Source organism: Miscanthus floridulus, chromosome 10, assembly GCF_019320115.1.
Source record: "Miscanthus floridulus cultivar M001 chromosome 10, ASM1932011v1, whole genome shotgun sequence".
NCBI lineage: Eukaryota > Viridiplantae > Streptophyta > Magnoliopsida > Poales > Poaceae > Miscanthus > Miscanthus floridulus.
The window spans coordinates 35456179-35468613 of record NC_089589.1 but is presented as its reverse complement, the minus strand read 5'-3'; the positions used below and the strand labels follow the sequence as shown (position 1 = coordinate 35468613).

The 12435-nt window shown below is 45.1% G+C and overlaps 1 protein-coding gene and 1 pseudogene across 1 annotated transcript; one reads left to right on the top strand and one right to left on the bottom strand.

Annotated features, from left to right (window-relative positions):
• The window catches only part of LOC136488394 (probable LRR receptor-like serine/threonine-protein kinase At3g47570), a 42958-nt pseudogene extending 40458 nt beyond the window's left edge, over window positions 1-2500 (top strand).
• A 452-nt stretch (window positions 2501-2952) lies between these two features.
• On the bottom strand, window positions 2953-8221 carry LOC136486482 (coatomer subunit beta-1-like). Its single transcript, XM_066483384.1, has 4 exons — window positions 6063-8221; window positions 4810-5319; window positions 4277-4362; window positions 2953-3454 (listed from the first exon to the last, which is right to left on the bottom strand). The coding sequence occupies exons 1-4, from the start codon at window positions 8118-8120 to the stop codon at window positions 3247-3249; spliced, it is 2862 nt and encodes a 953-aa protein (XP_066339481.1). The 5' UTR covers window positions 8121-8221; the 3' UTR covers window positions 2953-3246.
• Window positions 8222-12435: the final 4214 nt, after the last annotated feature.

The window sequence follows — 12435 nt, the reverse complement described above, 5'->3', positions numbered from 1 at the left end:
GGAGCGCTCGGTTAGGGGCCTACGGCCACGGTTTTCCAAACCTAGGGCACCAGTGAGCGCGGGGAAAGATGGGGGGTCGCGGCCATGCCGTTTCGGCGGCCGGGAATGGCGGCTAGCACGGTGGCCACCATGGCCGGCGACCATGGCTCGCGGAGCTCGCGGCCAAGGCTCGGGAAGCCAAGAAAACGAGAAATAAAGATACCGGGAGATAGAGGGAGGCCGGGGGGTGCTCACCGCGGGGAAGAAAGGGGACGGCGATGCCCGACGGCGACGGTCCGTGCAAGGGCGGGCGGCGGATTTCCGGCGACCTTCGGGGCGGCGGTTGAAGCTTCCTCGCGCGCGGGTGAAAGAAAAATAGGGCGTGGAGGCAGCAGGGAGAGGCGGAGACGGCTCGGTGCCGATTTAAAGCGGCCGGGGCGCGAGGGGGGCACGCTCCCACGGCGCGGAGTGGGGCGGTTGCGGCATGCGGCCAGGCCGGGCGGTTCCGAGGAGCGCGGGGGTGAAGACGGCGCCGACAAGCGGGCCCGGGCGGTCAGCGGCTGGGCGCGGGGGCGTGGGCGGTTGCCTGGCGCGGATGCTGGGCTGGCGACGCCGAGGCGCGCGGCTGGGCTGCGGTGCCGGGCTGAGCGGGGAAGGGGAGAGGAGGGTGAACGGGCCGCGCGGGAAAAAGGCCATGTGGGCCGAAAGTGAGGGAGGGGAGGAGATAATCATTTTTCCTTTTTATTTTCCAAACAAATTTTCCCAAAGGCATTTTCAAATAATTTTTGAATTCATTTGAACTCTAATTCAAGAACAATCATCACATGAATAAATATTGCAGCAGCATGTATGCATTCAAAAGTTTCAAATCTTATAATTGATTTTAATTCCTCAAAAATTATTAATTTCCTATAATTGAATGCACACTTAATAACATAATTAAATCAAATTTACTTATTTAAAAGAATGAAAAAAAAAATTTGGGTGTTACAGCGGAAGTATCCCCACTTCACTAGGCAATATAAGAAGCCTACAGATTCTCAACATGTCTCACAATAACTTGACTGGTCCAATACCGGTGTCTCTTGGCAGCCTACCGCTTCTTGAGCAACTTGATCTATCATTCAATAATCTTAACGGTGAGGTGCCACCAGAAGGAATCTTCAAGAATGCAACTGATATACTGATTGAAGGAAATCAGGAGCTTTGTGGTGGACCGCTGGAGCTACACTTGCTTGCATGCCACGCCATGCCTTCAGATTCAGCAACTAAGAACAGGCTATCAGTTGTACAGAAAGTAGTGATCCCAGTAGCCATAGTGGTGGCACTGTCTGTAGTCATTTCTGTTTTGTTCTTCCTCCGGAGGCCAAAACAGAAGACAGAATCCATTTCTCCTCTATCGGGAGAGAATTCCAGATAATTTCTTACAGTGATATTGTCAGAGCAGCAGGGGGTTTTGCAGCATCCAATCTAATTGGTCAGGGAAGATACGGTTCTGTTTATAAAGGACAGTTGTTCCGTGACAGAAATGTGGTTGCCATCAAGGTCTTCACTCTGGAGACAAGAGGAGCACAAAAGAGCTTTATTGCAGAATGTAGTTCTTTGAGAAATGTGCGACACCACAATCTGGTTCCTATCTTAACTGCATGCTCAACCATCGATTCTACTGGGAATGATTTCAAGGCCCTTGTATATGAGTTCATGCCACGAGGAGACCTGCATAACTTATTGTACTCAGCTCGAGGCGGTGAGGATGAGGACTCTCCAGTTTTGAACAATGTTTCACTGGCTCAGAGGTTAAGCATCGTTGCGGATGTATCAGACGCTTTGGCGTATCTGCACCACGAGCACCAAGGAACCATTGTGCACTGTGATCTGAAACCAAGCAGCATTCTTCTGGATGGTGACATGGTAGCTCATGTTGGAGACTTTGGCCTAGCAATGTTCAAATTTGATTCCACAACATCAGCTTCTACTAGTGACATAAATTCGACCTCTTCAGTTGCCATCAAGGGAACCATTGGATATGTTGCTCCAGGTATTATATTGTCCCTTTCCACCTTGTATTTCTCTCTAGGTAACCTGATAATAACTATATCTATTTTAGCTAAAATCTTTCTACATGTGATCTATAGAATGTGCAGGAGGTGGTCAGGTTTCAACTTCCTCGGATGTCTACAGCTTCGGAGTGGTTCTCCTAGAGATATTCATCCGGAGGCGGCCAACAGACGACATGTTCAAGGATGGGATGAGCATTGTAAAGTTCGCAGAGATCAACGTCCCTGACAACGTGTTGCAGATTGTTGACCCACTGCTGCTGCAAGGACTGCACCTCAGCATGGAGACGCCAATGGCCATCAGGGACAGGGACAGTGAAGCTCAGATCTTGCGGTCTGTAATCAACATTGGACTCTGCTGCACCAAGACGTCCCCCAACGAGCGCATCAGCATGCAGGAAGTGGCTGCCAAGCTGCATGGGATCAGGGATGCATATCTTAGCCGAAACTTATGGATGAGCTAAGTAGCATAGGTTCTGAACGAACAACTCAATAAATGAATTTTCATTTCTCAATTCTCATGTACAATGTCTAGTTCTGTTGGTCTTTTCAAATGAAAATGTTCTATGTATAAAAAAAGGGCAGACCCAGTACCAAAAGCTTCCACATGAGTGGGGTCTTGGGAAGAGAAAAACCGAGGCAAGCCTTCTCCCCACAAAATCTACGGAAAGACTACTTCGAACCCGCGACCTAGTGACTCAGTAAGGCAGCTCTCACCACTGCACCAAGCCTACCCTTCGAAAATGTTCTATGTATGATTCACAAATTTTAAGGCATCATTTCTACTATACTTCAGCAACGACAGGGTCACAGTAAATCAGTAACAGTTAGTATCCTGATATTGTCAGTCGTCAACTGATAAAGAATCTAGCACATGAGTGTATACCTTGCCGCTGAATGTAGTGCTTGGACGAGATAAAAGAATCTATGATAATTTTATTATTTGCAATATGGCATGAATTTGGAAGACAGTTCAGTACAAGGATTCATATAGTCTTCATTCTGTAAGCTAGAACAACAAGGCTACACAATCCTGTACACACAGGATGGAAATCTCTACAACCACCTACCAAACGACTCCCGCGCATCCAAAAATAATTGGCTATCCTGAAAATTGGTGGGCAACTAGCAAATTTTGAGTTCCAGTGAGGCCATTATGGCAACACGGGTGACATGTGCCTGCCACAGTGATCAACGACTCATGGCTGAGCTAGCTGTTGCCTCCCTTCTGTTTGAAGGTGATCTTATCTCCTAAGCTGAGCGCGATTCCTTGGGTCTTGCTTCTTATCCTGATGTAGCCACTCAACTTGCCATCAGCCTGCTTCTCAACACTGATATTCACCAGAGCGTCCTCACCAAACACACTCTTGGCATAGAGATTTGCAGCAAGGAACCCACATTCTCCATCGAGTGCAGATCTGATGTAAGTAGAAAATGAGCATTGCGTTAGCAAACAAAGCATTTATCATCTTTCTAGCCTAATAGAACTTCAAATATACCACATACCAACCAGCACTCGTTCAACAATTCACGATGGTCAGTGTAACAATTCCCCCAGTTTTCCAACCAATTTAATAACTAAACAGAGCTTTTCTAAGTGAAAACAAATGGGAGGGTTCTCGGTTTTGGTACACCAAATTAAGCAGCCATGTACTTCCACTACAAGGAGTAATTATACGTAGAATGATCAATATTAAGGGGTATTTGGATCTCTGTCCATGCATGGTTGGCTTGGTAAAGGACTAGGTACATTTCTTCTACTTTATGCAATTTCTGCTCAGCTCTTGTAACAAAGAAAGGAAATTTGATCTTTCTAACATATAATCATATGACTCAAGCAAACATGACTGGCCTTGCAACCTAGGAAACTGAGTAAAAACCAGATTGACCTAAATAGATCACTCCTGTATGATGTAGAACAGACATGTGAACAAATAGACATTACACTAGTTTATTTTGAACACAGAAAAAGGCCATAAATTTCCACATGCCTCAAGACTGTACTATTGAGAGAAATTTATGCCTCTATTTCAATGTTTTGTACTTTACGGCCTTGTTTGGATGCCCATGACCTCAATCCATGTGTGTTGGAGTGGTTTGGATACATGGACATCCAAACAAGCCCTACATGTGTCTGAATGACTAATGACACTACAGATATCTCTAGCATTAATATACAAAAGCAGACACAATTCCAGTATGCAGATAAATGTGTATGGTCTGGATTTGTTGGAACTTACGGTGGTGTTAGACACTTCATATTCGTGGACTTAATAATATGATTCAAGAATTCCTTCTCATCCTGAATCACAGTATTCACCGCCACCTGATAAACAATGAAACAATAGTCATAAGAATAGTTACTCAATAAGACAAAAGAGTCATAAAAACCCAGGAGGACTACATGTGTGCATTGTTTGATGTCAACCATATATAAACAGAGTAAAGCTACCAATGAAATTGGTTAGCTTGAACATTGATGACATGTCTGATGAGGGGAGATGATTGGGAAGTTCCTTGTCCTGAAATTTCTTAGTCCCTCACCAAAACACCCAGAAGTTTTTACCATGTAGATGCTTGTTATTAATCAAGAACTTTTAAAAAGAATAAAAACTAAACCGGTAGAGGATATTAACTCATTTGTGGAAACCTATATGGCACAACTTCAGCATAGGTTACAACTATATGATAGAAGTGTAAGCGATAGTGTCTGTGGCATAAACTACAGAAACCATCTTGAAAGAAAAAAAAAAAATCAGAAGAGTTTTATTACCTTATTTTCCCACTCAAATTCTGCCCACATGTTCCGGAATGCAACATCAGCACATGTAGCAGGTGAGATGTAATCCATGATATCAATGTGAATGTCATTTAGGACCACCACAGATCGTTCCATCACATTTGAAGTTTCATAAACTATGTTACCAAATATGACTCCAGTCTCTGTTGATGAGACCTTGATATTGGCTCGAATTTGCTTGCTTGATTCAGGAGCTAATGTATAGTTTTGAGGACGGTCAACAAGTTTTAGGTCGCCCATTGTTGCTAACTCCAAGCATAAGTTCTGGAGTGTTTCTTTTGTTCGGTTTATGACTGTAACATCAAGTACAATATCATAATGATGGACAGTTACAAATGCTTCGGCATACACAGGGTCACTGAATCCTGTCAATTGAAGAATACGATTTAGCTTGTTGGTATCATCTGCATCCTTAGTAAATTGACCGGTTGCAGCCTTCAAATCATCTTGAACTGCATCTTCCAGCTCAAGCTGGCTCATTCCCTGTGAGAAAAATGCCAAATTTAGCAGTGTATGAAAGAAACACAAAGAAAAAGGGCATGCCCAATGCTGAAAGCTCCCATGCAAGGTTGGATGTAGGGAAGTGAACTACTAGTATGGAAGAAACAAAAAACAGAAAATTATCATGCTTTCAAAAAGATGGTGATTATGCAATTGCTGTCATTAAACATTGATGAAGTTCAAATCTTTATGTCAACACAAGTCAGTTCATTTTCTATGATAATAATGCAGTTTTGAACAACAAACATGAAAAAATATAACTATGTTTAAAAAATATAGCTTTGCTATCCTTAAGAAAAATATGTTACCAATAATTAGCCTCGAATTGAAGACAATGACACTTTTCTTTATGAATTAATAAAAAAACGTTTACACATTATGGACCATTGGAAGGAAAAAAATGTTGACTGATTTCAGTTTCTATAGAAATTCTGTTCAAATATGCACATCTGGTTATTCCTTGACCCAATAAAGACATTTTTTTAACTTTACTATCTTCATACAATAGAAATATGTTTCAACATAGGCTAGAGAACATATGAACCAGAAAAACAGAGCAAACACAATACTTCTATAATCATGAGTCCATGACTTCACTAAGTGAGACTAAATTTAAGAACTAATGGAACAGGAGAAAAATATGAACTAGCAATCAGTACTCATAGAGAACTAATATTGTTTCAGATTTTTTTAAAAAAAAAAAGAGAAAAGTAGATCAGTCTCACCTTCCTGCTCTTTAGGTGATAGAAATCAATAAGATCATCTGGTTGGGCATAAGTTATCTGTGCCTTGGCCTTCATCTCCTCAGTCTCCCTACATTGCTTCTCAGCAAGCATGTTGACAAAGCTCTGGCGGCAAGACTGCAACCAGACCTTCCTAACATCATCACCAGTATTGCAAAGCAGCCTCACACAGAGAACAATACGATCATACGAGTCATTGTCAATAGGGTGCGGGAGGTAAGATGACTGTCCCAACTGCAAGATGGACACCATGATCAACAAGGCTTCAGTACTAGCCTTGTTTACTTCAACCTTTGCTGGCTGAATCTCCTCCAGCCTCAACACAAGCTTGGTCAGGTTACAGGCAACAACAGCAGCCAAGAAGAAATCACCAGACAGAATGAGAGATCTGAGATTCTGGCTGGAAGCCAACGACCCAAGAGCTGAAGCAGGAGCCCAAATAGCAGTCTCAGTGGCAGCACTCTGTGTGGCATAAGTTCCATCTGCAAGAACAGCAGGCCTCCTCGAAGACACAGTGACAGAGTTCACCGCTGGCTGGGATGGCTTAGAGGAATCAGTTGTCTCACCTCCCTCAGAGACAGTGTAGAATGGAAGATCCCCAAGGCATTGCTTGATGGTGGAAATGGCACTCTCAACCTCAGAGAGAGACAGGGAATACTCTCCAAGGATCCAGAGAGCACAGGAGCAGACACGGGATGCCCGGATCTGATAGAATATGTCGATCAGCCTCTGGATCATGGACACACGGAGCTTGGGATTAGTCTCTATAATCTCGCGCATAAATAGAACGACATCAAGTGCTGCAGCAACATTAGGATCCCCAAGGAAGTCCATGAGAAGGTGTACAACCAATGCAGCCACCTCCGGGTACTTCTTGGCACAGTTATGGATGGCCTGCACTAGCATCTGGCGGTATTCACCACCCTTCTCCACCTCAGTGGCCTGTGTCTTAACCACCTCCTTCTTGAGGTAGAGCACCACCTCCTCAACATTTCTGGGGGTGAGCAGATCCAGGACCAAATCCAGCACCTTCCTCCTAACATCCACATTGGGGCTAGCCAGCGCACGCAGCTCATCCATGACCATATCCACCATCACCTCCCTGTGAGAGGAGCGCAGCTCGTGCAGGCGGTCCAGGATGATGAGCTTCACATTGTTGTCGCTCTGCGAGGATAGCAGCTGGCAGTATGTATTGGCGGCGGCCCGCACAGCCGTGGGCGCAGATGAGAGGGACACGAGCGCCCCCGCGCACTCGTACACGACAGCCGCGCTGGACGCTGAGAGGAGGGAGATGATGACCGTGATATACCTGCCCTTGTCGGCACGGCCCTTGGAGCGGCAGACCTTGCGGATGAGGTCGACGGCGGCCATCTGCAGCAGATCGGGCCACTCCGCGACGCGGTCGGCGTTGCTGAAAAGGTAGGCGACGGCGCGGTCCTGCCCCGCCGCGAGGAGCATGAGGAAGGCGTTCCTGCGCGCGGCGGGGTCCTGCTCGGAGGCGAGCGCGCGCTCGACGAGCTCCGGCGCGTCCGGGATGAGCTGGTCCCCGTGCTGGAGGCTGTAGATGGCGGAGACCGCGGAGAGCGCGTGGCGGCGCACGAACTGGTGGCGGTGCTCGAGGTTGGCGAGGACGGAGGGGACGAGCGGCTCCAGCAGCTCGGACTCGGTGAGGCGGCAGAGGAACCGCAGCGTGACGCCGCGGATGTACTCGTTGGGGCTCTGCAGGCTGTTGCGGAGGTTCTGGCAGATGAGGATCATCTCCGGGAGGGCCTTCCCGGTGGCGGCGTCGCGCTTGTCGACGGTCTCGAGGTAGAGGAGGAGCAGCTTCTGGACGGCGTGGTCGTCGCAGGACTGCACGTAGCGGACGACGGTGATGAAGAGGTGCGGGAGGGGCTCGCCGTTGAGGAGCAGCGAGATGGCGCGCCGCATCGCGTCGGCCTTGGCGGGCCCGTCGCCGGACTCGAGCTCCGCCTTGATCTCGTTCGCCATTGACGGCGAGCCCTTATCGAAGTGCACTAGGAATGTGCACGGCTTCTCCATGGCCGCCAGATCTGCGAGGCCCGTGGATCTGGCCTGGCCTCCTCGAGGGAGGGAAGGGAGGGGGATCGGATCTGGGGGGCAGGACTGCAGGAGGAAGACGAATTCGTAAGATTTATCGGGGGGAGTGACCCGTGCCGCAAAATTGGGGCGAGTTGAACGGGTTGCTTCGCCTAGTCATATGGGCTCCGAAAGGGCCCAACGAACAAAATGGGCCACATTTTTGTTTGAGGGGATAATGGGCCACAATTAAACAGCATTCATCTGTCATTAACAATCTCTGAGATTCTAAAAAAAATAACAATCTTTGAACCTCTAAGGTCTTCCTTAGTTGGTTCCCAAATAGCTAGTTAAAAAAATTTATTGGCTATTAAGGAGCGACTCCTAAATAGTTAGTCTAATACGAACTTCTAAAAATAACTCTCTCGCAACTCGCATAACCCTCCACTATAGTGTTCTTTTTTATTATTATTTTTGAGCTTCATCTAGCTAGCTATTTACAAGTTGTCATTGAAGATGCTCTAAGAGATCGTGGCAATTTCCTATTTGCGCAGGAGCAGCGCGGGCGAGCTGCGAAGGCGTGGGCGTAGTGGCGCACAGGAGCGGCGCGGCATGGCTGTGCGGTGACGGAGGCGAGCTTGGCGGTGCTAGGGTTAGGGCACGGGCGAGCTTTGGCGCAGCATGGAGGCTCGGGAACGGCGATGTCGGCATGATGAGATGATTAGGTCAAGGTACGGCGCAATTTATGGTGGCCCCCAACGTGACGGGAAAGGAAATAAAGAAGAGTTGGAATCCCGCACGTTTTCTACTGACCGGATGCTCCGGTGGCAGCGACCAGACGCTGCCACCCAGCGTCCGGTTGATTTCATATAGGTCTAAAACCCCTGGAATCGTGATCGGACACGTCCAGTGAACCCTGACCGGACATAGCCAGAGTCCGGTGCAAGCAATCTCCTTCGTCTTTGATCGACCAAACGCTGGGCCACCATCTGACCGGACGCTAGGAAAGTACTGTTTCGGCGTCCAGTCACTCCTTCTCAGCAGCAGTTCACCTCCTGTGAACTGACTGGACGCTAGACTTTAGAGTCCGATGCAGCGTCCGGTCACTCTTTTTTCAGCAAATCTTCAAAGTCCTTCGTGCTGCCTGTTCCCAATCAAGTCCCAACTTCAATAAGATCCAAATAAACACCAATTGTGACTGATGTGAGTGACCTCTCTCAAACCCTCAAAAAAAATTTAAAATATTTTGCCTTAGGCTATAATTCCTTTTAAGAAAATAGGCAATAAGAGGGCAATTGAAGATAAACGACAAAGCAGCATTCATGCATATGCAATGCAATACTTGAAAGTAAATCTAGTTGCTTGTCAAGTTTGATCCAAGGTTAAGCTTCTTCACACACTTTACGGCGGTTATCTTAACCATGTTAGACAAGCCCTATGTGCATTACCATAAAGACTAAACATGTTGTATATTATAATGCAATGCAAGGGACAACACAAGCTCATTTTTTAGTGAAGTTACTAAAATCAAGAACATTGAGCTCATTCCGCAATCGACAAAAAGTCGCCTCATCTAGCGGTTTAGTGAAGATATTCGTCAATTGATCTTCGGTCCTTACACCTTCTAGTGAAATATCATTCTTTGCAACATGATCTCTAAAAAAGTGATGAAAGATATCTATGTGCTTGGTGTGAGAGTGTTGAACCAGATTATTTATAAATTTTATCGCACTTTCATTGTCGCACAAAAGAGGTACTTTTCTAGAACTACACCATAGTCTAGCAAAGTTTGTTTCATGTAATGAATTTGTGCACAACAAGCACCCGCGGCAATGTATTCCGCTTCGGCGGTGGACAAAGCCACACTATTTTATTTCTTGGAGGACCAAGACACAAGTGATCTACCAAGCAAATGGCACCCTCCGGATGTGTTTTTTCTATCAACTTTGCAACTGGCATAATCCGAATCGGAATAGCCAACTAATTCAAATATAGCTCCTTTGGGATACCAAAGGCCAATGCTTGGTGTGTGCTTAAGATACCTAATAATTCTTTTAACGGCAATCAAATGAGTTTCTTTAGGATTAGCTTGAAATCTAGCACACATACACACACTAAACATGATGTCGGGCGTAGATGTAGTTAAATATAACAAGCTACCAATCATAGAGTGGTAGAGAGTTTGATCAACCATGTTACCTCCCTCATCTAGGTCGAGATGTCCATTAGTTGGCATTGGTGCCTTGATTGGCTTACATTCATCCATCTTGAATCTTTTGAGAAGATCATTTGTATATTTCTCTTGAGAGATGAAAATCCCTTCTCTCATTTGCTTGACTTGAAAACCAAGAAAGAATGTAGGCTCTCCAATCATTGACATCTCGAACTCCTTCGACATCAATTCACCAAACTCTTTGCAAGAATCTTCATTTGATGATCCAAAGTTGATATCATCAACATACACTTGACAAATGAAGATATGTCCATCAAGCTTCTTGGTGAATAGTATGGTGTCGACCTTCCCAATGGTGAAGTCCTTCTTAATGAGGAAGTCCCGAAGACGCTCATACCAAGCTCTTAGAGCTTGCTTAAGCCCATATAACGCCTTGGACAACCTATAAACATGATTAGGATATCTAGGGTCTTCAAACCCGGGAGGTTGATCAACATAGACTAGTTCATTAATAAAGCCATTTAAGAATGCACTCTTCACATCCATTTGATATAGTTTCATGTCATGATGTGATGCATATACAAGAAGGATACGAATGGCTTCTAGTCTTGCAACCAGTGTAAAAGTCTCTCTAAAATCTAAACCTTCAACTTGAGAGACCCCTTTGCAACTAGTCTTGCCTTGTTCCTCACAACTACGCCTTGATCATCTTGCTTGTTGCGGAACACCCACTTTGTTCTAATGACTCTTGCACCTTTTGGCCGCTCTTCAAGAGTCCAAACTTCATTGTGGGTGAAGTTGTTCAACTCTTCATGCATGACATTTATACAATCCGAATCTTGAAGAGCTTCTTCTATCTTAGTAGGCTCATAGCAAGAGACAAAAGAGTGATGAGCAATAAATGAAGCAAGTTTTTGTGAGCGAGTCATTACACCCTTTGATAAACTTCCTATGATGAGATCTTGTGGATGATCTTATAGTAGAGGTGTATTTCTTCTATTGACCACTTGAGGAGGAGGTTGTAGAGCATCAACATCTTGTGCTTGTACCACCATTTGATCATGGGAGATATGAGTCTCTTCATTTTCTACTCTCCCATCTTTATCACCATCTTGTGGCACACTTGATGAAGAATGTGGATCAATCACTTGTACATCATCTTCATCATTTTTAGGCTTGATGTCTCCAACCGGAATGTTCTTCATAGCCTTCCTCAATGGTTCATCACCTACATCATCAAGATTCTTATGTGCTCATTGGGAGTCATTAGATTCATCAAATTCCACATCATATGTTTCTTCAACCAAGCCGGTGGCATGATTAAATACTCTATATGCTTTGGACTTTGATGAGTAACCAACAAGAAAATCAATATCACAACGTCTTTAAAACTTCCCTAGGTGTTGCTGCTTCTTATAGATGTAGCATTTGCATCCAAACACCCTAAAGAAGGAGATGTCCGGCTTCTTCCCATTGAGCAACTCATAAGGTGTCTTGCTAAGGAACTTTTGAAGGAATAGGCGGTTGGATGCATAGCATGCGGTGTTGATAGCTTCCACCCATAGAGCTTCGGGGGTGTTGTACTCATCTAGCATCGTTCTTGCAAGAGTGATCAATGTCCGATTCTTTCTCTCAACTACACCATTTTGTTGAGTAGTATATATTGCGGAGACCTCATGCTTGATCCCAACTTCATCACAATAGGCTTCTATGTTTGTGTTGTCAAATTCTTTCCCATTGTCACTTCTAATCTTCTTGAGCTTCACTTTAAATTCATTTTGTGCTCTCTTAGCAAACTTCTTAAAGCAAGATGCAACTTCAGATTTGTCATGAAGGAAGAATACCCATGTGTATCTTAAATAGTTAGCAACAATCACAAGACAATAAAGATTTTCTCCCAAACTCTTATATGTTGTTGATCCAAATAAGTCCATATGAAGGAGTTCTAGCACTCTTGTGGTTGACATAAAAACTTTTGTTGGATGAGTATTTGCAACTTGCTTGCCGGCTTAACATGCACTACAAAGCTTGTCCTTCTCAAACTTCACACCCTTTAACCCTCTCACCAAATCATTCTTCATTAGCTTCTTGAGTGAGCTCATCCCAATATGAGCAAGTCTTCTATGCCATAGCCACCTAAATGTT